Consider the following 26,475-nt stretch of genomic DNA (forward strand, 5'->3'; position numbering starts at 1 on the left):
AGAATTTGATCAGTATGGAGCCAACTGTAAGAAATGCTCTAAAAGACTGGGTGAAACTGTATAATGGGTATGGTGTTCTACTGTTATATATCACTAACATTTTAAAGATTTTGGAATCAGTAATAATTAGTTAGTTCATAACTTCATATTAATGATTAATCTTCATCAAAGTAAAACTATAGGTAGCTCAAACAATATACCAGCTACCAGTTGCGCAGTTGCCATATTACACGTGAAGTCCGGGATAGTGATCTTCCACTCAATGACTTGTGCTATTTTTGACAAACCCGTTGATGACAAATACTTTGAATCAGGCCCAAGTCCAAATGTCCAATACCACGAGACCCCAGCAGCTTGAGAAAAGTCCCTATTTTTCAGGTTGATGTGCTGAATTCTAACAATTTTTCCAAGCATCCAAATTCAAGGGTCCGGGGAATTAATAGGAATTAAATGCTGCTGAAGCTGACATTGTTGTCCATGCCCAAGGAAAGGCCATCGTCAGGATAACATTTCTAAGTCACTTGTCTTTTTGGCAGGCACATATCATAGCCTTTTGCGTCGCTTTTTAGTTATCCTGTCACACAAATATCTTGTGCATATATCTGCATAAATATCTGAAAAAAAAAAAACCAAAACCAAAACCAAAACCAAACAGAACGCTTGTCTGAATTATTTGTAAAACTCAATTATCATTATCAATAAAATTTACATTAAAAAAAAAAAAAAAAAAAAAAAAAAAAAAAAAACTCACCTATCAATAAGGTATAATTGACACCCTGTGTTTGTAGATTGTAATAATCTACTTAATTGAAGTATGTTAAAATCAGGGAACACATTACGTTGAATAGCTCGCAATTGTTATGAAAAGGTATATGGATTCACTTTCGTGTGTGTGTTTTGAAATGTATCCAAAGAGTGACAAAACGTAGGTTTGAATTTTGGACCTGAGCTTGTTAGAACTTTAAGACTTTGAAATTCTTGTCTATGATTACTACGAAAATTGCAAAGAGAGGACTAGAGGAGCACAAATCAATATTAGAGTTGCCGTATCTTCTATAACCAACGAAACAGAAGATCGAGAGGTCATAGGTGTCTTGATGAATTTTACGTCTAAGAGCAAGTCTAATAGGGTGCTATATGGGTTGCTAAAGACAAATATAGCACCCCAACCACCAAAATGTGTTTCCAATGGGGCTGTTAAAAGGCTCCTAAATTTGGAATGAGCCATAAATCCAGCCAAAGTTAAGACTTTCAATTCGCTATCAGCTGTCATAATAAGTTTTGGAAGACGGACGCCATAGTTTCTGCCGTCTGTTGGTAATTTGTGGACAGACGATAGAAACTTTGCCATCTGTCTCCCATTTTAATTAAATGGACAGACGACGGCAGAAACTTTGCCGTCTGTACTTCAAGATAAGAGAATTGTGTGTTTTAGCGTCTGGACTATGCAGACGGTAGAGAGACGACATAAACTCGGCCATCCGTATCCCAATTTTAACAGCTGCGAAAAAGTCTCATTAAACTGGTTTTTAGATTTTCGGGTGTCAAATTTGACTAGGACTGCTAAAAGGCCTGCAGTCCTCCATTGGACTTGCTCTAATTCGCGGCTGAGAGAAACTATCCTCCTATTTTCACAGAAGGAGCGAGATTGGTACCAAACATAAGGAAGTGTCGCGGAGCAGCAGAGCCATACGAAATTTCATAAGCATCATCGAAAAGATGGCTTACCTTTGACATGTTGTATATCCCTAGTGTCTAAAGGCAGCATGCCGACTGTCGTTAGTACTGTGGAGAGAGCATAGTTTGAAATTTTGGAATTTTTGAATTCTGACAAATTTAAAACCAAAATTCATTAAATTTCAACTCCAATTACATTTGGAATTTCAGATAATTTGAATTTTCAGATATTTTGACTTTATATTTGGAATTCCAATTTTTTGAAAAACCAAAATTTTAAACGAAATTCTGAAGTTTCGTTCGGAATCACGAACTAAGAGAGAGAGCCACGCAATTCTGGTCACAATTCTACTTCAAATTTAATTTTTATTTAGTACTGTGTGGACACTATAACTCATCACCCTTTTACTGTTTTAGTTGCCATATATGCACTCGTGACATATGTTACCCTTTTTAGCTGTAAAAAAAAAGTTTTCGACACAATCAAAATTAGTTGTAGTACTATTCCCCCGGCCTCCTCCAATCCACCCTTCATAACCTTCGTAATTACTAAAGTTAAGACCTAATTTGGATGAAATTGGCTTTGTAGAAATTGTCACAGTGAGCCCAAATATCAAAATCAGCATGGCTAACAGTTATCAGTCAGACCTTGGTCAAGAGCTGGCCCAATGCTTTTGGAATCAGTCAATGGTTAAGAAATTGGTGTACCAAAAGTTCAGCTAGCTAGCATCATATCATATATACTCAAGAGAATTGTTAATTCGGGTTGTCAATTAGCTCAACTAATTAATTAACATTTTGTGTGCAGAGTATTTTAAAACAGTAATTAACTAAGAGTGACTTCATTTAGACTTGAAGCAAGGCATCAGGAAAGATATGATAATCCATTTTCTTATAAAATCTTAGTAGTATATAGTAAAAGTAACCTACCAATTTCTTCATTTGAATGCCTGGTCATACAAGCTACCTTATTGGTCCTCTTTCTTTCATCACTAAGGCACTTTAATTATTCGGATGAGAATAAACTAAATGTGTTTCTCTTATGACTTGGCAACTAAGAAAAGGAAAAAGCTCGCGAGTAAGAACTTAAGAGTTGAGACTTAACTACTTAAGACTGAGAGTCGTTAAAGCAATGAACATAAATATCATATTCAATTCAATGACCAAACTTTATAAAACTGATTTTAAATTCGAAACACATAACCATTTTCTTCCTTGTCTTATACGTCAGGTTTGAACTTGTCATTCCTGGCCAACCAACTTTGAAACAGTGAATTTTTTTCCTTCTCAACTTATCCATTTTTCTGTTGCAATGTTATATGTAGTCATTGATGGTGTGTATATATAAGTCAGTTCAAGGAAGCAGCACTCGTTGAACCATATCTTATTCTCCAACACATTCCAACATTCTAACATATATATACATAAACAATTGTTCGAAACTTAGCCTGTTGAATTGCACGTCCATATATAGAACTTCTCTGGCTAGCTAGCTAAACTTAATTAACAGAAAAATGATTACACCAGAGGAGGAGATCGTCATTGTTGATTTATCGGAGTCGTTGTTGCAACGCCATTCTGCTGATTCTAATTCGAGAAAGAATAAGCTTCAAGAACTATCTTCTGATGCCATTGAAGAGTTCCTTGCTTATCAGAAGAACATACCTAGTGAATGGTGGGCTTTACTTGTTGGTTGGGAATTGAGACAAATGTGGAGTCTTTGTGGAACTTACATCGTTATTTCTATATTCAATCTCATGCTTAGTATAGTCACCCAGATGTTTGTTGGTCGCCATCTTGGAACTATGGCGCTTGCTGGTGCATCCATGGCAACTCTTGAAGTTCAAGGCTTTGCTTTCATTGTCATGGTAATTAATTAATTTATAGGGCATTTACAATCTCATGATAACTGCATGTTTTTTGAGTTCGATCTGTAAATGTAATTCATTCTAATGAACTAATTCGATCTTATCAATTTCCACCAGTCTGGAATGGCTATCGCGGTGCAAACTTCATGTGCTGAAGCCTATCGAACGAGGAAATATGATTCCCTTGGTGTTATTTGCCAACAAGGTGTGATAGTGCAATTGGGAGCAGCAGTCATGCTATCATTTTTGTATTGGTACTCGGGCACAGTTTTGCAAACGTTAGGCCTTTGGGCAGCCATTGCCGATCAAACCCAGATATTTGCACGAGGATTACTCCCTCAACTCTATGCTTACGCCCTCAGTTTCCCAATGCAGAGGTTTCTTCAAGCACAAAACATAGTAACTCCATTGGCATACTCAGCTATTGGGGTCTTGCTCTTTCATTCGGCTCTCACTTGGCTTGTCGTGGTTGTGTTCAATTATGGGCTTTTGGGAGCAGCTCTCACACTGGGTTTCTCTTGGTGGCTGTTAGTCATCATTACTGGGCTTTACATAATTCTAAGCCCTTCTTGTGAGAAATCTTGGACAGGTTTCTCTACAAATGCTTTCAAAGGATTGTGGGCCTACTCAAAACTGGCACTTTCAGCTATTTTCATGTTGAGGTATACCTCAACTAATTAATTTAAAGTTTCTTCTATCATCAGTTTTGATTTCAATCCTTTGAATTGACGTATGCAAAAGTTAGCTGATCAGCTTTTGGTCATGTTTATGTGCAGTTTTGAATCATGGTACAGTTTGGGAATTGTGCTTTCGTCGGCCTACTTTGCTAATACAACAGTTTCAGTGGCTTCTTTTGCTATCTGGTATGTTAGTGACCTCTTTTCAAGTTTTCTCAATTATATCTTTATCTCAATCTTGAGGAATAAAAATTTATTTACTTACACCATTTCGCTTTCAATACAGCATTAACTACTTGAATTTGGACCTCACCTTCATGTTGGGCATGAGTACAGCCGCCATGTAAGTTGCAAGCTAATTTAGTACATGGTATAATTGTATAGAGTTGGCATTCTCTTCATCTCTATGTCCTATATAAACGCTTGTCTAATTCATTGTTTCTGTGACTGCAGCATCCGAGTCAGTACTGAAATAGAATGTGCTAACCCGAGGGTTGCAAGGTTCTCAGCTATGGTTGTCAATGCAACTAGCATCCTCATCAGTATAATTTTAAGCACAATTATTATTGCATGTGGCACCACATTAGGCAAAGCTTTCATTGGTGATGATGAGGTTATTAAGGCAGTTTCAGAATTCACTCCATTATTAGCTATCTCAGTTTTCTTGAACGGAGTTGAACCAATCCTCTCAGGTAAAGTATTCTTTTACATTCACATTTTTCACGCTAATTTTACCATGATTATGATTAATAATATATTCAGTTAAGGACTCGAGATATCTTTCTTACATTCTCGATCTGTTTTGTTTTATAGGTGTGGCCACTGGGATTGGACGACCTGGGCTAGTTGTATGTTTTTACGCATGTAACTACTACCTCATCGGTCTCACTGTGGGATTTGCTCTTGGCTTCATGACATATTTAGGTGTAGCGGTAAGTAGCTACAACTATTAAAGTCCTTCAATTATGTAGGAGTTCTTTTCACCCTTATTAGATCTTGATTGCAAATTTGTTGTGTGTGCAGGGAATTTGGTGGGGAGTAATACTTGGATTTTCCCTACAAACTTTAGTTCTGGTCATAGTAGTTGCAACGACAGATTGGGATAAAGAAGTAAGCAAAGTCTCTATTTGATTATTTTTCCTTTTATCTAATAGTATGCTAATTTTAAAAGCTAATCACCACTGAAAATCTTATTGTAGGTTGACAAAGCCTTCGATCGCTTAAAGCAGCGTGCTGATGAAGAAATTCTTGCATGATAGATCGAAATTGTGTTTACAAGAATTGACCTTTCATATTCATTGGAAGGCCATTCCAAAGCATATCATGATTTTTTAATTTTTTATATTCTTTTTTTCAAATGAAAATTTGAGAATATTTAGATTGTGTATATAATAGGTTAAGGCTGTAGAAGAGAAAAGAGACAGATTGTAAAGTCAAGTCTCCAAAAAAAACATTGTATATATTCATTCTTACTTTAATTATTAAAACAAGATATCCATTCCTACACAAATTTTGTATATACGTATGTTGATGAGCGACAAGACATAGCAGGATCCCTGGTTTTCCACTTAGCATAAGGGTAATTCATCAGTTTTTTTTTTTTTTTTTTTTTTTTTTTGTTAGAATATATATATATCCTTAATTTTTTTAGGATTTGTACCATAGCCTATGTATTTATCATTTTGGTATCTTATATATATATATATATATATATATATATATATATATATATATATATATATATATATATATATATATATAGACTTTGTCAAGATACCAAAATGATAAATACATAGGCTATGGTACAAATCCTAAAAAATTTAAGGGATGACAATGACTATCCAAAACAATTCACCTTGAGCCATGTACAGTTAGTTAATTGAATTTCACTCAAAGAAGTACGAATTAAAGGTAAAGATAAGAAAGCATATCAGCATATATGCCATTAACGAGCGGAATGAGCAGGTAAGATTATATATAAGATTAGAAAAGTGCTGCGGGCGGTGTTCACCTTGTGATCTTGATGCATAACCAAAAAGGGGCACATGCATGTCAATTATACATCTCTCCATTGGGATATATGCAATCTATAAATTAGTGTACAAGTAGAGTTGTTAAATTAAGGTGAAAACAGCTCAACAATATGATCTCACATTTTTACATTTGTTCTCATATTTTCAATGGATTTATGTCCTGCCTAAATCTTGATTCATAATATAATTAAACAAAACAACTGATGCACGTCCCTTGATAAGCAATTTTGAACTTTTATAGAAAAGAAAACCATGCTCAGAAAGGAATTTATTGATGGCCGGTCAGCATTATTCTCACGGTCTCACCTAAATAGCAACAATTTAGATGGCTTAAAGCCTTTTAACATATCCATACACGCAAAAACAAAGCACAACAACATTTCAACCTTCCTCCACTTTTCTTGATCACATTTGGTAGGAAACTTTATCACCCCAAGGCCATCTCCTTCATTTCCTTCACAAAATCTTTAACAAATCCTTCATGAATCTCTTTATCTACCATAAACTTCCTCCACTTATCATTATTTGCTCTAATAGTCCTACCAGGTTCTTCATCAACATCCACCATAACTGTCTTAACAGCCTTATGGATATCTTCCTTCTTAAAAGACCCATTCTCATCATTTGTTCTTACTTCCACCCCGGCCTTCATATCTTCATCCACTAACTTTGCATTCAGAAACTGGTCACCTTTCTGTGGTAAAAGAACCAGTTGGCAATCATTCATTAGCGCCTCAGTAATCGAACTTAACCCCGAGTGGCACACGAAACAGCCAACATTATCGTGTGCCAGTATGTGTTGTTGCTGCACCCACCCTGTGTGCACCACCCCTTTACCCTGCAACCTTTCTTCAAATCCCTCTGGTAAGGCGGACGCCAATCTTTTTTTGGCATTCGCCTCAAAATTCAACACTACAAAAAATGGTAGACCCGTTGATGCTAAGCCTAGAACAAGTTCTTTAATCTGCTCATCTTCCAGAAATGTTTCACTTCCAAAAGAGCAAAATATCACGGACTTTTTTGGAAATTGGTCTAACCATTCGGCCCATTTTTCTTCGAGGACTCCGGTTGGTGGATTCGGTATGAGTGGACCCAATAAAAGAACTGGCTTTCCAAACTGGGCTTTGACATACTCTATATAAGGTCCTTCAATTTCGTTACAAGTCTTGATGACAATTGCTGAGCATGCTTTCATGCAAGTTACAACGCGATCATACACACTATAGTTTCCATGGAAGATCTTGAACAAGTACAGCATGTCTCGAGCTTGGTGTGTTGTCATCGTTTTGTTGAAATCTGAAGGGAAACCTGGGGGTGGCTTCTTCAAATCGTTGAGCGTAGGTGATTCACCTGCATGGTTCAAAGTTCAAACAAATGCAGATAAATAGTTGTTTATTGGCATGTAATGGTGGGCTAAGATGAAGCCAAATTCAACCTTTAGCATTTGGGGGTGATTGTTTACCATTTTTGTCCCCCTTAAAAAGTTTATGGGTTAAGCCCAATTTTAACTACCTTTAAAATTGTAAAGGCTCTGGAATCTGGATGGACTTGTAGTATCTAACTTCTTTAAAGAAAACGAGGGCTTCAACAGTAAATTCATCACGCCATTAATTTTTTTTCCAATTTTGCCTCTTGCCAAACACGAATATTACAGCTCATGCTATTTTTTGTTTTATTTTTTTTTATTTTGTCTTTTTGCAGGGATAAAATGGTAGTTTCACGTCCATAAATTAATGAAAAATAAAATAAAATAGGAGATTGTTAACGTGGCGGAGACACGTACAAAGAGGCTAGTTTAACATAAGGGAGAAATGAAGAAGGTGGTGCGGATACTTATTCTAAAAAGTATTGTGTATTTCTATCTTTTTCAGTTTTCTAGTTTTACTCCCCCCCCCCGAACTTAGGCTAATTAGTTTTACCTCTTCAGTTCTTTCATCTAGAAGTTTACTCTCCAAGATCACACCACATTCAAGTCAACTGTTATCTTTTTTGTCAATGCATGTAAAAAAACGTCATTATCCTTTGCCCTTTTAGTAGTTTTCTAGTTTTACCCCCCAGAACTTAAGCCAATTAGCTTTATCTCCATAGTTCTTTCATCTAGAGGTTTACCCCCCATACCTAGGCCAATTAGCTTTATCCCCCCAGTTCTTTCATCCAGAGGTTTATCCCCCCAATACCACAACACATCCAAGTCAGCTGTGTTTGACAATAATGTTTTTGGTCAAAACAAATGAAAATACTATTATACCTTTTTCAGGTATAATTACATAAATACCCTATGACTTTGGTAAATACAAAATTCAAATTCAAATCATCTAGGACACATGTCATGATTTTGTGAACTCTATCCGACGACTACCACCAATCCATATCAAATGACATCCACACCCTTAACATTATGAAATTACATAATTAACCTCACGGTTGTTAAAAACTACATGTATGCTAGGAGAAAACCAACCGTGAAAGGGCAATGAAATCTTTTTATGTGGTGGTGGTGTATGGCTTTGAGAAAATAATACTACAATGATGGTGTATGGCTGTCGAATAGAGTTCACAAGATCATGACATGTGTCATAGATGATTTGAATTCTAATTTTGTTTTTGCCAAAGTCACAGGGTATTTATGTAATTATACATAGAAAAAGGCATTAGAGTCTTTTCATTTATCTTGACCAAAAACATTACGGTCAAACTCAGTTGACTTGAATGTGTTGTGGTCTTGGGGGGCTAAACTTCTAGATAAAAAAACTGATGGGATAAAACTAATTGGCTTAAGTTCTGGAGGATAAAGCTAGAAAACTATTAAAAGGGCAAAAGACAATAAAGTCTTTTTACATGCATTGATAACAATTGATTTAGATGTAGCGTGATTTTTCGGGGGAGGTAAACCTCTAGATAAAAAGAGAGAGAATAGTTATTACATTATTAACTCACATTGCCGACACTCAACAGTCATCAGTATAATAGTATATCTTACCAAACAAACAGTTTATCACACTGTCACAGTGGTCCCTATGGTGATGTGTCCGTTTATCTAAAAAAAAATGGTCCTATGGTGATTTAAGATTTTAAGTTAAAGTGATGGACTGATGGTGATTTGAGTTGGTCAAAATTTAAAGTCTTGGGTTCGATCAAAGCACAATCACATTATAAAAGGTATTGGGCACTTATCAAATTTGGATTAGACAAATTAAAAAAAAAAAAAAAAAATTACAAATTTGCTATATTATAAGTTTGCTATCAAATTCCAGGCCCTAGTGCCCAACACCCAATCCAACTGATCTCGTCATAACGAAACATTCGGGTCGTTACAAGTCTAGTCATGTCGTTTGAGTATATACTCAAGCGGTCTAGCCATGTAGTTTGAGTATATACTCAAGCGGTCTAGCCATGTAGTTTGAGCGTACACTCAAGTGGTGTGTGCATGTCATTTGAGACAAAACTCTTGGTTTTTAGCTAGACGATATGGCGGGATCATTTAGGCAGTCTCCAAGACAATATGACGGGGTTGTTTTGGGACTCTCTTGGGCGACATGGTGGGGTCGTTTAGACTTAAAAAATTCGGTTTGTTTGTCACGATGTTTATTTTAAAAATTAACTTTCACTTAATCAACCCAAACTTGAACTCAAACTCAAAACGACTTTCATCAAGCTTGGGTAAACTCGAACTCAAGTTTAATCAACTCAATCTTTCACCCAAACTCCAAAAAAATCAAGTTTGAAATAATCAAGTTTAATCAACCCAATTTTCCACTCAATCAAATTTAATCAACCTAATCAAGTTTAATCAATCCAATCAAGTTTGAGTATATACTCAAACAAAACATGACTCGAATTGGGTGAAATCACCAACTTCAATTCCCATTGTTAATTCACAACTCAACACTCGAAGTATAAACACGACAGAAAACTCGAAGTTTTTTTTTTTTTGGGTTCAGCCTCTCGAGAGAGATGATACCAGAAAAAAAGTTTGAAAAAGCAGTAGCCAGTATACGTTGAGGTGGGGAGTGTATTGGGCTATTGTTGTTGGACTTAGTTGTCAGACTTGGGTCGGAGGCTGCCCAATACAATTTAATGAGTGCCCGATTAACTCACCTATAAAAAGTACAATACAGGTGATGGTGTTCACGTGTGGAATTAAGGGCTTCTTTGTAACAGTGTAGTTTTGTTTATGTAAATTTCGGGAACAAAGGGAATTGATCGGATTGAGTTCCACCTCGAACTCTTGAAATGCACAATACAATATTCTCGTGTTTTTTTTTTCAAGCGCAACTAAGTGCAGTGCTTCTCCATTGAGTAGTAATTCATATTTTCAGTATAACTCGCATTCATCAAGGACTCATTAAGTTCCAAACAAAGCACATTGGCAAAGCGTATGTAGCACAGTGCACCGTGCACGTACGCATGACCTCAAAAACAATATTTTGATCATTAATCCACTTTAAGTGGATTATTGTCTTAATGCCAAATTAAAACTGTTTTCAAGGGGACTAGTGGTGCAAGTGTGCAACGTTGGACGAATTTGAAAGACTTTGCATAGCATATATCTACGATCTTCTCGAATTAATGCATACCTGTTGGTTTCCTAGCCGGAACAGTACAGTACGCGGATGAAAGGGCACTGAAAACCGAGAAAAAGAGTGATTTGATGCCAAGTTTGTCAGCAATGGAGGGAAGCCAAGGTTGAGCAAAGTCGTGAAAAACAAAATGCGGTTTGAGATCTGCGAGGACAGATTCAACCTGAGGTTGCATTTGGTCGAGAGCTTTCTTAAGTAATTCAGCCATCGTAGGTGTCATATCAGCAGTGCTCTCGACTCCAACAGGTAAACCATCAACAGCTGGGATTTTAAGAGGAATGATTTGAACATGAGGTAATGAAGTATTTAGTGAAAGTGATATGCGTTGGATGTTTCCAGGAGCAGAAAAGAATGAGACTTGAACACCATGAGAAGAAAGTTTGTTGGAAAGTTGTATAAATGGACTTATATGCCCAAATGCAAAAAATGGGAACATTACTACATGGAGCTCTCTTGCACTGTCCATATCTATCCTCTTTTGCTCTAGTGAACCGTTTTAATAAGATCTTCGATTCAAGGACTATTATATACTACGAATAATAATGTAGCTATAAAAGGAACGAAGTAATAAGGTGGTTGATTTTGGTTGCTGAATCGTGTGAATGGGTAAGTTCTCCTCGTGGTGGTTGAACTTTAGAGCATGAAGCGGTGTGTGTGCGATTGTGCATGATGCCAAACTTGTACAGTTGTACCAGAGATGGGAAATTATTAAAAGTACTATTTGTAGTATATAGAAGATAGGGCCAGGTGGTGATTAATTCAGATTCTGAGAGAGCAGTTAACATCGTGAATGAGACAGAAGCTACTCCCTTCTAAATATTATGCAGGCAATCAGGAACCACAAGCAACACTTCAATGCGCTAAAGGTGGAGCATATATTTAGAGAAGGAAATCGAGCAGCAGATTGTGTAGCTAAATATTGTAACTAAGGAAATGAAAAGGTAATGTGTAGGTCCACTAGAGCAAAAGCTATCTAGAATAATAGCTGAAGATGTTAACAGATGTTTCTATATCAGAGTTAAATGAATACAAGTTAGGGTCAGTCAAAACCCGCTAATCTTTTTTTTTAAAAAAAAAAGAAGATAGGGCCGTGCGGTGTCACCACCCTTCTATCTTACGGCTTCCAGGTGTTGACGTGGGTAAATTTGTGCTTCTGTTTTACCAAAAAATAAATGAGTTGGTCTGCCCGAGGATATCCTCATAGGGACGAGATCCGAGACTGTTGGATCACACATCCAAGAGTCTCGGAACCCTCATCCCTACAAGGATATTCTCGTGGCAGCCTAGGCCAAAATAATTATATTACTTCTCCGGTTCTGCCTAAACAAAGGCTAGCAGCCTAGTACAACACCTACTTCTTGTCATATACCACCTAAATTATTTTGGACTAGGGTGTATTTAGTGGCGTCAACGGTCCGGTTCTTAGTATTGTAAGAAACAAAAACCATTTAATTTTACCGTTCTAGTTTTTCATTTCGGTTCTTAAGATATTTACTATATATACTATGTTTTATTAGTTTTATTAAAAAATGTGTACTAAAAACATAAAAGTACCGCACGAACGAGTCATTTTTTAAATATTCATCTTATATATAAAGCGGATACCAGATTTCTCAATTAGTTCCCGTATTCCCGGTTTTATACCAAGGTTTTTAATGGGAAAGGTACCGGAAAGTTAGACAGCCACTTATTTTTTGTTCTTCATTGAAAGGGTACATTTGTAATTAGCTGTCACCCGAAAAATAACCCAAACAGACGCACCGCTTCAAGCAGTTTACCAAAATTAGAAAAGCTAAACTGTTCGGTCATTTTCTCTAAACCAATCTCTTTCTCAACTCTCTATCTCTGCGCCTTTACATTTTTTTTCATAATCGATTGATGCATCAAAGAGGCGATTCTTTGAGATAAATCCGTTTCATGAAGAACTGCAAAGTGATTGTGATTCCGTTCCGGATGTCCCAGATGCAGTGCCTGTTCATAGCAAAATCGGAATAGACTCAAATCCGGGATTCTTGGGGTGGGATGGCAATATTTTCGATCGATAGGTGGGATAAGAATAGGATGACCATTGGAGCATGATAATGACCGCTTTTCTGAGTTGAAGTTCAAGTATTTTGACAATCACTTTGCAGTTATGTGTATTTGTTCATGTACGTTATGTGTATTTGTTTGCTGCTTCTGAGTTTGGGGATCGTAAATTATATCAGTTTAGGGGAATTGAAATTGATGTAGACGTTGAATCTTCTTCATCCACGTTTATGGAAACTGAGTAAGGTCTTACAAGATTTGACAGAAATTTCAAAGCCTTGAGTTTTAGGTTTATTTATCAAGTTTGGATTTGTTTGGTTTGATGTCTGTTGTTTATTTTTGCTATGTTGGATCTGCACTTTGATGGGGTTTAGTTGGGGATTTTGGATATCTTTTCTGTTTCAGCAGGTTTGCTCAGCATTGTTGTTTTCTTTAAGCATGTTTATAAAGTGAAGTGTGTGTACGAAATTTAGTATGTTTATTATGTATTTTAGAATGTTTATTATGTATGGAACAGATTCTAAACTTCATAGTGCATTAGTTAGTTGAAAATAAATAAATTGGAGTTTTAACACATTTCTTTGTTTTTTCAGTGGATAGGCCAACACCCATGGATGTTGATGGTGTTATTGAATGCCCAAAGCTTAATTCTTTGAAGTCCGGGATAAGTGTTTTGAATGACTTTCCATGTGTCAGCATTCCTTGCAATGCCCGTGATAGCCACTACCAGGTAATGTTACTTTTTAAAAAAACTTTTGAAACAGTACCAGTATCATCCACTAGAAATTTTCTCAATGGCTTCCCTTAGCTGAATGGTGGTACAACACCACTTATCATGGCTCTTCAAAAACCACTCCTTTTGTAGCTGTATATCGACAACCGCCTCCTCATCTACTGAGCTATGCATCTGGATCAACAAAAGTTGCTCATGTGGAGGATGAACTTAAAATAAAGGATCAAAAACTCCGTATGCTAAAAGAAAATCTTCATCATGCCCAATCAAGAATGAAACAACAAGCTGACTAACATCGTTCTGAACAGGAATTTCAAGTTGGTGAATGGGTATATTTAAAGTTGCAGCCATATAGACAAAGTTCAGTTGTGGTGCGAGCTTCAATGAAACTCTCTCCCCGATTTTATGGACCATTTCAAGTTATCGACAAGATTGGAAAGGTTGCTTACCGGCTGTCCTTACCTGCTTCAGCCAAAATTCACCCTGTCTTTCATGTTTCCCTACTAAGAAGAAGTTGGGAACTCATGCAGTTCAAGTATCTAACTCCCAAACATTACCGATGACAGTGTTTTGCAAATTCAGCCACATGTTGTACTTGAACGGAGGATGGTAAAGAAGGGTACTCGTGCTGTTACAGAGGTTTTAGTTCAATGGGAAAATGCTCCAGTTGAAGATGCAACATGGGAGGTTTGGGAATAGCTTAAAGAGCGATTTCCACTCTTTCAACCTTGAGGACAAGGTGTTTCTAAATAAACTGAATACTGAAAATGGTTGTGTCAAATGCTATTCGTGAAGAAGCCACACAAGTTTTCATGGCAGGACATACTACCAAAACATGTTATGTATTAGCTTTAGCACTGTGCAGAAGAGGATGTCAGGTTGGTGCACTTATTACTTCTTTCAATGAATAATTTATCACAATATTTTGTCGTCTTTGTTATATCTTATATGAATCCATGGAACCTTCTCAATTGGAACAGATCATTGTGCCACTCCCCGATGAACTCAAAAGGCTAAAGTCGAAAATTCCTTTAGAGTTCCACGACTGTGTGATTCCTGCAAGCAGTGCCAATAGATATAAATGCAAGGTACTAGATTTTCTTTAAATGTTTTAGCACAAAATGCAGAATAATAGATGGAATCTTCTTTAGGCAATTTAACCAGTTTTGGTTCGCAGAAGAGGAAGGGGAAATTAATATGTTGCCCCCAAAACCATAAAATGTCGTAGTTTGCCTATGACGATGCTGGACCAGCTCATTGACTTTGCTTCTAATGCTTGGGGAACTCTGTCAAGGCTGCCTGTCGCTAAAGATATCTCTACATATTTATTTTAAAGACTTACAGGTTTGTCAAAAAAGATAGGCATCTGGAGGAGCGACCAGAACCTTTCATTCTTCTTCTTTACCATTGTAATGGGAGAAGAAGAAATAGAAGAACAATTGGCCATGCACTGAGAAGATATACAGCTCGAGCAGTTGAACTCACAACGGCGATCAGGCATTTGCATGCACAACTTCGTTTGATACATCTCATTTGTGCAGCTGTAGTCAGGAGACTTGCAAGATTTGCTATCGGTGTATTCATAGAAACCTTGATTGCAAGGGTAAGGCGTGCAGATGCCAGGTGAGACCGCCATGGGGAGAGAAGAGGGGGAACCAAGACCCAAGCAAACAGGATGAAAAGATTGCTCAGCAGTTACACCACAAGTGAAGTAATCCCCAGCAGCAAGCTCATACACCTTAACTTCGCTTGGGGCTGGGCTGCTCTTACTTACTTGAAACCCCAAACAAATAACCCCATGATCTGACAATCTAATTCCACAGGCATGAAACCTCCCTCCTATAACAGAAACCATTGGTTCCTTGGGAACTAAGTCCACATTATTGCCTTCACCTGTAGAGGGCACAACATAGATTGCTTCATCCAAAACCAAACTCCTTCCCCAACAAAACACTCTAGAATCCTTACGTTCTACAACTCCACAAACATGATAACCACCAGAAGAAATCTTCCTGAACCTTATCTCTTTTGGAATCAAGCTGATAACATTACTAGCCGTCTTATCTCCCCAACAAAAAATTGTTCTATTCTCATAAAACAACCCACAATTGAATACATAACCAGCTGAAATTGATTCGAGCTGACCTCATTTCATCATCCTTGACGTAGGGATGGTACCTAATATTTAAAGGACTGCCAGGATTAATGTAGTGCACATCCTTAGCCAACTGGTTTTGCAAAATGAAAAACACAGTCGGAATTGCAAAATGAAAAACACATATAAAATAGAGGAGTTTTTGGATCCAGAAGACGTTGAAGTGGATACGGAGAGGATGGAACAGGCCCAGACCAGGACAAGACCGACCAACCTTCTGGACTGGATGTCTTTCGTGTAATATGAAATTCCAGTATTACAATGATATGCTGAACAAAGCTCTCAGGTGTGTAATGTGTTTGAAAATTTTTATTGTTAATGATTTGAATCTTCAAGGTGTACCTTCAGGAATTCCCGGGACTCATCCTGTTGTTCCCCAACAATTATAGGTCAGTCAGGATGGCCGTATTACGAGTTCACAGCATGCTGGCTTGGACATCACTTATGATGGGGGATTTCAAAGGCATAATGCAGGCACTTCCACCACAGTTAATAGGTGTTCTAAAAGCAAAGGCAAAGGCAAAGGCAAGGGCTATGTGGTAGTGGGTGGATCTGGAAAGTAACTGATGAATGACAATTGTACTGTTTTATCGCTCAAGATAATGTATGTCTAAGAGGTTCAGGGGGCTAGATCAGATAGGTGTGCCAATTTAGCTATTTTTTTTTCCTGATTGAAGGTGTGTGGTACTGGTTAATTCAGGCTCATACTTAGTCAAGCAGTATCTATTTAGCTTGGAGCTTTTGCCTTCAATGCTCCTAATCCAGGACAAAAAACTGCGACTATTAATGGAAGTAGTTCATGATTGATCAAGATCCAAGACATGTCTTAATGTAATTGGTATGTATTACTTTTCTATAATAAGATTTATAGTACAAGTGAAACACAATGATGCCGCTCTCTGTCTCTCTTCTCGCGCTTTCTAGCGCAAACACACACCAATACAACAACAATAAAGTTGAACGCCATGTATTTGAGATACACAAAGAAGATTTTGTTTAAATATTCAAATTTTTGTTTATGTCTACGTTCTCCAGCACATGTCATCATGTCAACAGATCGATGTTGTGAAATACCAGAGCCAACGTTCTCAGTCAAATAAAAGCAATTATTCAAAACCACCTCACCAGTTCACGCTCAACGAGCGTGCCCAAAAGGCTATATATAAATCTATTTGTACATGAACCATGCACAATGGCTAGGACTGCAACAACTAAACCTATTTGGAGACAATCAATGTGTCACTAAAGCCTTAACTGAAGGAACTACTGTAGTCAATTGGGAGTGTCAAATTGTCAATTGGGTTAAACAAATGTAATTCAGCGATGCAACTAGCTAGCATCTATAATTTCGTCCTTTTGTCAACTCCATACAGATGGTTTGAAAAAATCAACACTCTATCATTTGACTCATTCAATCTCCATACACATAAAATAAGATCCACATTATATTGAAAGCTTTTAAATTGTAAACTTGCCACATAGCCATCTTCTGAAAAGCTATTATTTACAGATTCAATTCACTTTATATATTATATCCGACTTAATAGATATATAGAACAAATATTAAAAGTGTCAAATGCATTTTTTCTAATTGCTTTCCAATGTGTTCGTTTCTAAATAATAATAATAAAAAAAAATTGCTTTTGTTATCTAGCTACAAATTCTCTCTTTCCAAGCTACATACTTATTTAAACCGACAAAAAAAAAGAGTTAATGGATTCGCTAGATTATTTTGATGACAATGATAAAAAAAATGTTATTCTTCTTGCATTTTTTTTTAAATATTTTATTCTCCAGTGTAGAATAACAACTATGTTGCACACCATGATATAATATTTTTATATCTTACAGGTAGTACACTCATATGAATCCAACAATGTTCCTCAATCACATATAAATGCTCGACAAGATAATTACACAACTAGCAGCACAAAGGTTAACTTCATTAACATAATACCTATTTTTTTGGTAAATTATTTTGTGATATATGTAGTAATAATTATATATTGACTAAATTACAGACGGTTAAATACCTCTTCGAATATATTTATTCGCAACATGGCAGAGCAGCAAAAAACGAAACGAACAAAGAGTACAACTAGCGTATTGAAAATGTTTTTTTCTTATTTAAGTTTTTTGTCAGACCTCAACCGGCCTGTATTATTCTAAAACATTTTACATAATCCATTCAAACAAATGTAATGTGTTAGTATTCTAATTTAATTACATGCGTTCATTCCTTTGATTTTCTCCACCCCAATTTTGTAGATGAGGTTTTTATTCAACATGACACCTCTGACATACAGAAATTCCATCTATTGCAAGCAATATTAGAGTTTTTAATATCAGTCCAACAATTTTTTTATTATGAAGAACACTAGCATTTTTCCCAATACCTATTTTTATGTTAAATTAGTTTGTGACATATGCACTAATAATTATATATTTACTAAATTACAGGTGGTTAAATGCCTCTTCGAATATATGTATTCGCAACATTACAGAGCATAAAAAATCGAATCGAACAAAGAATACACCTAGCGTTTTAAAGTGTTTTTTTTTCTTATTGAAGTTTCATTCAGACAAATTTAATATGTAATATTTTACATTTTACATAATTCTTTCCTTTCATTTTTTCCGCCCCATTATTCATTCCTAGCACGTGCAACGCACGTGCCCGTTTACTAGTATAAGTAATTATATGATAGCCGGGTATTTAGGAACCCCTCTCCACTGTCGAGTAGGCAATTTTAGGGATGTCCATCTTGCTTGAAACCCGAAACCCGAACAAAATAGCACCGAATCCTGTCTGAACCCGACAAAACCCGAACCCGAACTGAAATACATAGGGTAGGGTTTGGTCACACTCTCTAAACCCGGACCGACCTGAGCCCGACCCGATAATTTAGCCCTAAACCCGTTAAAAGGGCTAAAAACCCCGAAATCGAACCCAGACCGAAATCGAACCCCAAATCCGGTTTAAATTGCATACTACTAATCTCATATAAAATAATGAGTTAGATAAATATTTAGATTATAATCTCATTCATGTTTACAATGATGAGTTATTTAATATATTGGATTATGAAAAAAATTATGTCGGGATTTTCAATTTTTTTAGTAATTGCACGTGATTATGTGTCTATAGTTCATTCCGAATCCATATATTTTTAAATCATATCAAATAATTATGTCCGAATATAGATGATAATTACTTCCAAGTTCATTAGAAGTTTTATTTTGTTTGAAGGATTGGTAAATAGCTGAAGAAAGAATAAAATGTAGATATATATTTCAAATAAAATTTCTTATTGTCTTCTTTCTTAATTTTTACCGGGCTTTATCCTACCCGAAACCCGGATCCGAGCACGATGGGTACTCGAAATATAAGGTTAGGTTAGGGTTTGGTCACACTTCTCAACAAAATACCCGACTCCGAACCCGACCTGTTGAAAACCGGTCTGGGTTTGGATAATCCGATATCCGTTCAAAACCCGAAAATTTGGATTCGGACCGGGTCGAGTACCCGTTTGGACATCCCTACCGCAATTTGTAATCTCCATAGTTGCTTAATTTCGAAACACCTCCCTCACAAAAATTAGAACAAACCCCCTATTTATTAATAATTTAGAAAAACCTCCCTAATATCACTTAAATTATATAATTATCCCCAATTTCCCTCGCTAATATTAGAACAAGCTCTCTTTTATTAATAATTTAGAAAAATCTTTCTAATATCACTTAAATAACATAATTATTCTCTATTAAAAAAATAGATAAGCCTTTCCAACATAATTACAATTAAAATCCAAAAAAATCATATTAACTATCGAACTCGAGGGACGGTTTCAAGGCTTTAAGACTTTAGAAAAAAAAAAACCCAATGCGCAGCATGGTTTGCATACTTGTAAGTAATTATATCATTTAATAATAAGTTAAATAAAACTATATATTTAAGATTGTAAACTATATATTTATATTATTTATAATATTAAATACTATAAAAACTACACATTACACTAATAAATAAAATTTAGTAATATATAAAACCAAAATTTATTGTGCGTATAGTAGAAGATATAATATATAAATGAACGTTTTGAGTTTTTATGTTATTTATTTCAATATTTTTATGTTAAAAGTACGATAACGTTCAGTTTCGATCTGATTCTGATTCTAGTCCGATTTTTTTGTTTTAAAAACCATTCGGTTCCAGTTCTATATGGTCCAGTTTTTTTAGTATCGATTGTTAAACGTTAAACGGTTCCTAAAAATAAGAACCGGAACCATGATTTTTTTTCTATGGGTTTAGGTTCTGATTCTGGTTCCAGTTAAATGGGTACCCATCGAGACCCTTAGGTGTATTAAAGACTAAAAAAATAAGATATGGTCACAAGTCACCTACTATGCATTGTCATCATGTATGCTATCCATAATTCTTTATGAAATTGTACATATTTGTTCACAAGTGAAACTAGCGATTAACACTTTTAATTGAGTGAGCAGAGCAAACGTTGTTGGGCTAAGGGGTATGGGTGCAAAAATCAAAATGCCAATTGACGCAGGATGATTAAATTGAGGCCCATTTAGAACAAGTCTAATGGAGTGCTATATAGGCTGCTAAAGGGTCATATAACACCTCAACCACCAAAATATCATTCTAATGGGGCTGTTAGAGGCTCATAAATTTGGTAGGTGTCATAAACCCAACCAAATTTGTAGTCTTGTTTAGCAGCTGCCATAATAAATTTTGAGAGACGGACGACATAGTTTCTGCCGTCTATTGGTTATTTATGTACAGATGACAGAAACAGCCGAAGTTTTTACCGTTGTTATCCAAACTTAACAGCTGTTAAAAAGTGTGATTGAAATGATTTTTTGATTTCTGGGCATGCTAAAATGCATATGTGACGTGACACCTTTCAGCAGCCCAATTTAACAACTTTCGATTGGACTTGCTCTCATGGGCGCGTTGGAGGCAGTTTTTTTCTCTAGGGTCCGTTAAATTTGGAGATAAAGGCCCGTAACCAGGTTCTATTGCTGATCCCTTACACATTGAACACTTCAAAGACGAACCAAAAAAAAAAAAAAAAAACAGAGAAAACAGAGCAAGATAAAAACAGAGAAAAGAAAAAATGCTGAGTTCACCATCACCTGTGACACCAACACCACCATCACCAACAACAAAAGAAAGCAGAAATCTTTACTGTCTTGTATTCACTTCACTTTTTTCCCTCATCTTCATTCTCTCATTCACTTCTTCTTCTTTTTCAACTCACAACTCATCTTCTACACCATACACTATCCCAAAACACCGTCAAAAACTCTTCTTTAACAACCCAAGCCAATCATCTACTCAAACCCAACCTCATTCTCCAATCCCACCTTCCATTGCTTACTTCATTTCTGGTTCAAATAATGATACTCATAGAATTCTACGTCTTCTTTATTCCATTTACCATCCTAGAAATGTATATCTTCTTCATTTAGAACTTACTGCTCCTCAGTCACAACGTGAAGATCTTGCACTTGCTATACAATCTGTTCCTGTTTTTCAAACAATGAAGAATGTACAAGTTATTGGTAAAGCTGATTTTGCTTACCATAATGGTCCTTCTTCTGTTTCTTCTACTCTTCATGGTGCTTCTATTCTTCTCCTTGTTTCTTCTTCTTGGGATTGGTTTATTAATCTCTCTGCTTCTGATTACCCACTTGTCACGCAAGATGGTATGTTCCAATTTTGATAAGTTGACTTGGGCATTGTTTTAATGATGTATACTAGTTTACTAACTCGGGGGCACATTTTATTTTTTGCAGATCTTCTACATATATTGTCATATCTACCAAAAGAATTCAACTTTATGAATCATAGTAGTGACATTGGCTTGAGAGAGTATGAACATTTGACTGACACTCAATTTTAGTTTCATTTACTTAGTTTGTGAATTTGAGATAATGAATGTGATGGATTTTGCAGGTATCGGAGAATGAAATATATAACTGTCGATCCAGGGCTTTATCTATCGACAAAGAGTGAAATATATTACGCCACGCAAAAGCGGGAGCTGCCTGATGCTTATAAGTTGTTTACTGGTCAGTATATTCATGAACTCTTAATGAATTATTTCACATTGTAAATGCTGGAATTTAAGGTGTTAACTAAATAGCAAATGCTTATATGATATTTTCCAATGTTAGATGTATATCTTATTAATAATTAGTAATATTGTCATTGGTATGAATGCTTATAGCTGTGAATGTCTATATTTACTAACAATTAAGCACTATAGTCAAGGCATTAAGGCGCACCTAAGGCGCATCACTCCCTTTGTGCCGTAGGCGCAAGGCACATGCCTTATTGAAGTGAGGCGCGCAATAATTAAAAAAATAAAAAAAAAAAAAAAATAAAAAATAAAAAAATAAAATATGACATGAATTATCATTGATTTGCATGGCTAAACAATAAAATCAATTCTATGGGATTGTAAACTTGTCAACTATTGAGCAACACCCGTAAAAATCACGAATCGTTTAGGTAGTAATTGATCATTTAAAAGAAAAAAGCGTAAGCAACAATTAAATAGCAAAATGAAAATTGTATCTCTCAAAACAATCTAGCTCAACGTCAATAAACTAAAAGAGCAAACAAATTGAACTGAACCAAATGGACATCACAAAATAGAACACATGATTCAAATTTTGGAAACTCATAAAATTTCATTTAATTCATCTTTGTGTCTCTCTCTCAATCCATTCATCTTAACAAAAACTTGTAAAAATACAAGTTTAGAGTGTACCCTAATATAAAACTTATAAAAAATTGTATGTTTTATTGTACCATACAACTATTGGATTGAGTGTGGATGTGTCACATATAGCTAAAAGTGTACAAAAAACAAGAAAAACTGCAAATGATGATAAGGCGCGCGCCTCAACAAAAGGCACAAAAAGGTACACGCCTTATGTGTGCACCCACGCCTTGGTTGAGGTGAGGCACTAAAGTGCGCCTCTCCGCATCTCGCGCCTCTTTGCGCCTTGACGACATTGCAATTAAGTGATGGATATTAGGTAGATTTCAAGGTTTATCTTCACAGTGATCTGTATTTCCAATCCATTTAGTTTGATGATTCGTCCAGGTACATGGATGTTAGGTTTAACAGCTATAAGAAAAAAATGTGTCTGCCCGAGTACCAATACCATACAGTTCATGGATAGATCTTGCAACCATTCCTCTCCCATTATGCTTAGAGCCTTATATTGTAGAAGTGTGAACTTCTTAGGGCGTTATCCTCCAAGTCCTCACATTGCAGCAGAGTTGTGATCAAGTAAATACCCCTGTATCTGCAACATGCCTAGTGTCGAAGTAAGTCAAGGATCTAAACATCTTTGTAGAATTTTAGCTTTATCACCAACGTCGTTGATCTCGAAGTGTTGTATGTTTGTATGGTATACGGATGAGGAAAGTGCTTAGAATTCCTCGTACATATGCGACGAGGTGAAACAAACCTGTGGCTGCTTGACTTAGGATGGCCAGAATTGTACAGTATATCATTATCCCCTCCCCTTGCATGTAATATTGGTAATTATGTGTCTGCAGTCATGAAGAATTTATTACAGACAAAGCCTTTCTCTACAATATTCAGTTTTTAAGAGTAAAGGGCTCTTGGTGGACTAAGCAGAAATAAAGTGTCTTTGTATCAGTACATTAATCAACATAACCTACTGTAGAAGGCCTAAAAAAAGGAAGAGAGCTTTGGTTGACTAAGAACAAGGCTAAATTGTCTAACCTTATCCTATCATTACTGGAGAAAATTTCCGAATTGAACTTTGGTTTTGTACACATGAGAGTGGTGGCCATTCCATCTCAAGAAGGAATCAAGGAATATTGACGGCACTTCATATCGAGAAACTGTGTGAAGTCTGAGATCAATTGATGAGAATAGGTTGTGCATCATACTGCAAGCATTAACTCATTGCTAAGAAGATTTAGTCAAGCCAAGACCTTATGGTGCCTAGGAAACTCAGATCTCTCTCCTTTCATTTCCCTTATGTTGCATGGTCATTTGTTCAAAAGGAGAGGGCCTGGTGCCAATGTATTAATACTTTGCCTGATTAGCTGAACCAACTTGTTGGATTAGTGGTGCCAATGAATGGTTACATTATCGCAGAGTGAAATAGTGGAGAGTTAGTAGTTATGTTGCAGTCTTGTTATCTTCATGTCCATCCAATACCTTATGAAGCCTAGGTAATTTCCACCTCTCTTGTTATTGTCAAATTTCAAGTGCAATGTTGCTGGTCATTGGTTCAAAAGAGAGGGTGCCAATCCACGAGTCCTTTCCATTTTCTTTTGCCTGATTAACTGAACCAATCTGTTTCATTCGTAGGGGACACAAATTAAAATGAATATTGTCTTTCAATGCTATTAGGTTCCATACTGACTACTGCTGTGTCATGCATGTAGTGCTCATAATTTTCAAATTCTTCTTGCAGACACTGCTGTTTTCCCAGTTATGATTCCTTTCAAACTAGTGTGCAGGTAGGCCTTGAGAGAGCTATAGGATTTCTTAGCTTTGTCGAGCTAGTCTTGTGTTGTAGAGTTCAAAGTTTTATCTCATTGAATATTCAATGTGGACTACTTAGATGTAAAAGTACAACCAGCGTATTCTTAAATATTTAAAGCGTAAATGTTAGGTTCACCCGACTGACATAGAGGGTCTAATTTAGACCTCCGGTTCATGGGTTTGACCTGCTTCTTAATGCATGATATTCATGTCGGCGTTGGAAAGTTATCAATTATCTTACACCACTTAATACAGCAGCTATATTAAGGAGTAAGATGTTGCAGTTTTGGCCTGATTTTGTTGCAAGAGTGGAGATGTTGATTAGTCTACCGAATTTTTTTTCCCATGCAGGTTCTTTTTCTGCTATTTTAAGTCGTGAGTTTGTTGATTTTTGCATCTCTGGTTCAAACAATTTACCAAGGACCATTCTCATGTACTTGTCAAACATGCCTTCATCACAAGCAAACTACTTCCAGACTGTTCTGTGTAATGCCAGGGAGTTCAACAAGACTGTCATCAATGATAACCTGCACTTCGTGTCATCAATTGAAGCTCCAAAAAAGAGCAAATCACACTTGGTTTGAATGACTTTGGTAGTATGATTCAGAGCGGAGCTGCCTTTGGTTCGAAATTTCTCCCAGATGATCCCGTGCTAGATCACATAGATCAAAAGGTCCTGAATCGTAAACAAGGAAAAATCGTGCCTGGTGGTTGGTGTTTAGGGGAGTCTGATGAGGACCCATGTACAGAATGGGGAGACAGAGACATTCTAAGGCCTGGTCCAGGTGCTAGAAGATTGGAGAGGCGTTTAGTGGAATTGCTCTCAAATGATACATTCCGCTCTCAACAATGTATATACCAATGACACGCTAAAAATTGCAAATTCATTTTGTATCCGATGCACTCATTTGGAGTTCTCAATTTGTGATATTTATTTGCATTTGGTTGATTCAAATTGAAGTTGTTGTAAATGTAATCGGGTTGCTCATTTCTCCTTGGCAATGTGTCTCAACTCTCTTCAAATTAAGATTATTTTGATACAGGGAACCATTTTTTACTCTTAAAACTTGTTCTTAATAGAAATCATAGTTACCAAATTCAGGTTGAGAGCTATCAACGTGCAAAAGCATGTGTATAATGTAGAGTGTGCAACAGTTTTGTAGGTCAGATGATTTGATCTTTCTGGTTAAATTCGCAGCCAAATTCCCTCTCCTAGTTAAACGTTTTGGGTAGTCCAATTCCAGGGCTCTTGCGGGCCACAGACACGATTTTTCTGGATTAGCTTCATGAGAACCACACTCGAAGTTTAGTTAGGTCGGGCATAGAAACGGTGAGCGCATCATGCAAAATAGAATGGCATTCAATGCGTTTGCTATGCATACCAATGAAATTTTGCTGGTTGAATTGGGAGATCTGGTGAATATATAATTGTTCTTTGACAATTTTACATTCCTGCAGTGGTGCATTGTCAATTTGCCATACACAAGAAAAATTATAGACATCAATTTCGTCTAATGTCTGAAATTTAAACTAGAATTTCAGCATCTCAACACTTCAGATGACATACATATCCGATTTCAACCGTTTGTATCCTGGAAATTTATCGACGTTTTGGTAGAAGCTCCAGTTTTTCAATTTGTATTATTTTGGAACGGTTAAATATGAGTAATGGCACAGAGATATTGGAGGAAACTAATGGAAAATGTATCATTATAATCCCCCTCATACACTTCAGCCGGTCTATTTCTTTTCAGGGCCAATCTAGACCAAGTGCCCCAACTGTTAGACCAACTGACCCAACTGTAAAAACCAAACCAGTAATTAATAGGTTATTAATTTTGTGTGTAAATCAGATTGGCTGTTTTGATTGCCTACTTGCTAAATTCAAGCGTCAAATAAAGAAGTGAATTTTTACTTCTTGACCAAGTACCATTATCAACTCTCTTATCAACCTTACCAACAATAAAATTGGAGTCCGAATTTGTTGCACACTGATAAATCAGGGTGCTTGTTAACACTTTTTCTTATTGGTCCACATCTTAATTTCTTCCACCTCAGCATTTGACTTTAAAATCAAACAAAAATACGAGATAAAGTTTCTCACAACTCATGAGAGGAGAAAATGAAACACAAAGAAACAAAAGTTGTCTCCCTCCATTCTCT

General features: G+C 36.3%; 4 protein-coding genes across 18 annotated transcripts; 3 read left to right on the forward strand and 1 right to left on the reverse strand.

Annotated features, from left to right (window-relative positions):
- Positions 1–2,925: 2,925 nt before the first annotated feature.
- LOC147500482 (protein DETOXIFICATION 41-like) lies at positions 2,926–5,732 on the forward strand. The gene is made up of 8 exons (XM_086562100.1): positions 2,926–3,545; positions 3,663–4,207; positions 4,322–4,408; positions 4,509–4,565; positions 4,676–4,914; positions 5,036–5,154; positions 5,246–5,332; positions 5,422–5,732. The coding sequence occupies exons 1-8, from the start codon at positions 3,192–3,194 to the stop codon at positions 5,476–5,478; spliced, it is 1,545 nt and encodes a 514-aa protein (XP_086418226.1). The 5' UTR covers positions 2,926–3,191; the 3' UTR covers positions 5,479–5,732.
- Positions 5,733–6,508: 776 nt separating this feature from the next.
- LOC147500483 (anthocyanidin-3-O-glucoside rhamnosyltransferase-like) lies at positions 6,509–11,815 on the reverse strand. Its single transcript, XM_086562101.1, has 2 exons — positions 10,833–11,815; positions 6,509–7,605 (listed from the first exon to the last, which is right to left on the reverse strand). The coding sequence occupies exons 1-2, from the start codon at positions 11,299–11,301 to the stop codon at positions 6,683–6,685; spliced, it is 1,392 nt and encodes a 463-aa protein (XP_086418227.1). The 5' UTR covers positions 11,302–11,815; the 3' UTR covers positions 6,509–6,682.
- Positions 11,816–12,490: 675 nt separating this feature from the next.
- Positions 12,491–16,666, forward strand: LOC147500484 (uncharacterized). Of its 14 annotated transcripts, none has more exons than XR_015196388.1 (7): positions 12,491–13,271; positions 13,457–13,593; positions 13,905–14,036; positions 14,163–14,474; positions 14,577–14,684; positions 14,933–16,037; positions 16,141–16,666. XR_015196388.1 is itself a non-coding variant. In XM_086562102.1 (5 exons), exons 3-5 carry the CDS (start codon positions 14,364–14,366, stop codon positions 15,221–15,223), a joined length of 510 nt encoding a protein of 169 aa, XP_086418228.1. In that variant the 5' UTR covers positions 12,491–13,271; positions 13,457–13,593; positions 13,729–14,363; the 3' UTR covers positions 15,224–16,666. The 14 variants fall into 14 exon arrangements, 1 of the variants encoding a protein (XP_086418228.1); XR_015196385.1 differs by having other exon boundaries at positions 12,491–13,109; positions 13,238–13,271; positions 13,729–14,474; XR_015196383.1 differs by having other exon boundaries at positions 12,491–13,104; positions 13,238–13,271; positions 13,729–14,474.
- Positions 16,667–20,792: 4,126 nt separating this feature from the next.
- LOC147500485 (beta-glucuronosyltransferase GlcAT14A-like) lies at positions 20,793–25,378 on the forward strand. Of its 2 annotated transcripts, XM_086562106.1 has the most exons (5): positions 20,793–21,478; positions 21,569–21,644; positions 21,729–21,844; positions 24,242–24,287; positions 24,664–25,378. In XM_086562106.1, the coding sequence occupies exons 1-5, from the start codon at positions 20,887–20,889 to the stop codon at positions 24,689–24,691; spliced, it is 858 nt and encodes a 285-aa protein (XP_086418232.1). In that variant the 5' UTR covers positions 20,793–20,886; the 3' UTR covers positions 24,692–25,378. The 2 variants fall into 2 exon arrangements, with proteins under 2 accessions (XP_086418232.1, XP_086418231.1); XM_086562105.1 differs by lacking the exon at positions 24,242–24,287.
- The last annotated feature ends 1,097 nt before the right edge of the window (positions 25,379–26,475 follow it).

This window comes from Coptis chinensis, chromosome 5, assembly GCF_015680905.1.
Source record: "Coptis chinensis isolate HL-2020 chromosome 5, ASM1568090v1, whole genome shotgun sequence".
NCBI classification, from domain to species: domain Eukaryota; kingdom Viridiplantae; phylum Streptophyta; class Magnoliopsida; order Ranunculales; family Ranunculaceae; genus Coptis; species Coptis chinensis.

Excerpts from the sequence above, each read along its gene's own strand:
- LOC147500484 (XM_086562102.1), top strand. The coding sequence starts at position 14,364 with ATGGTTGTGTCAAATGCTATTCGTGAAGAAGCCACACAAGTTTTCATG. Across the intron at positions 14,475-14,576 it reads TGTGCAGAAGAGGATGTCAG|ATCATTGTGCCACTCCCCGA; the intron begins GTTGGTGCACTT and ends CAATTGGAACAG. Across the intron at positions 14,685-14,932 it reads CCAATAGATATAAATGCAAG|ACTTACAGGTTTGTCAAAAA; the intron begins GTACTAGATTTT and ends TTTATTTTAAAG.
- LOC147500482 (XM_086562100.1), top strand. The coding sequence starts at position 3,192 with ATGATTACACCAGAGGAGGAGATCGTCATTGTTGATTTATCGGAGTCG. Across the intron at positions 4,915-5,035 it reads AGTTGAACCAATCCTCTCAG|GTGTGGCCACTGGGATTGGA; the intron begins GTAAAGTATTCT and ends TTTGTTTTATAG. Across the intron at positions 5,333-5,421 it reads CGACAGATTGGGATAAAGAA|GTTGACAAAGCCTTCGATCG; the intron begins GTAAGCAAAGTC and ends ATCTTATTGTAG.
- LOC147500483 (XM_086562101.1), bottom strand. The coding sequence starts at position 11,301 with ATGGACAGTGCAAGAGAGCTCCATGTAGTAATGTTCCCATTTTTTGCA. Across the intron at positions 7,606-10,832 it reads TCCGGCTAGGAAACCAACAG|GTGAATCACCTACGCTCAAC; the intron begins GTATGCATTAAT and ends TGAACCATGCAG.
- LOC147500485 (XM_086562105.1), top strand. The coding sequence starts at position 20,887 with ATGCTGAGTTCACCATCACCTGTGACACCAACACCACCATCACCAACA. Across the intron at positions 21,645-21,728 it reads AGTGACATTGGCTTGAGAGA|GTATCGGAGAATGAAATATA; the intron begins GTATGAACATTT and ends TGGATTTTGCAG. Across the intron at positions 21,845-24,663 it reads TGCTTATAAGTTGTTTACTG|GTTCTTTTTCTGCTATTTTA; the intron begins GTCAGTATATTC and ends TTTCCCATGCAG.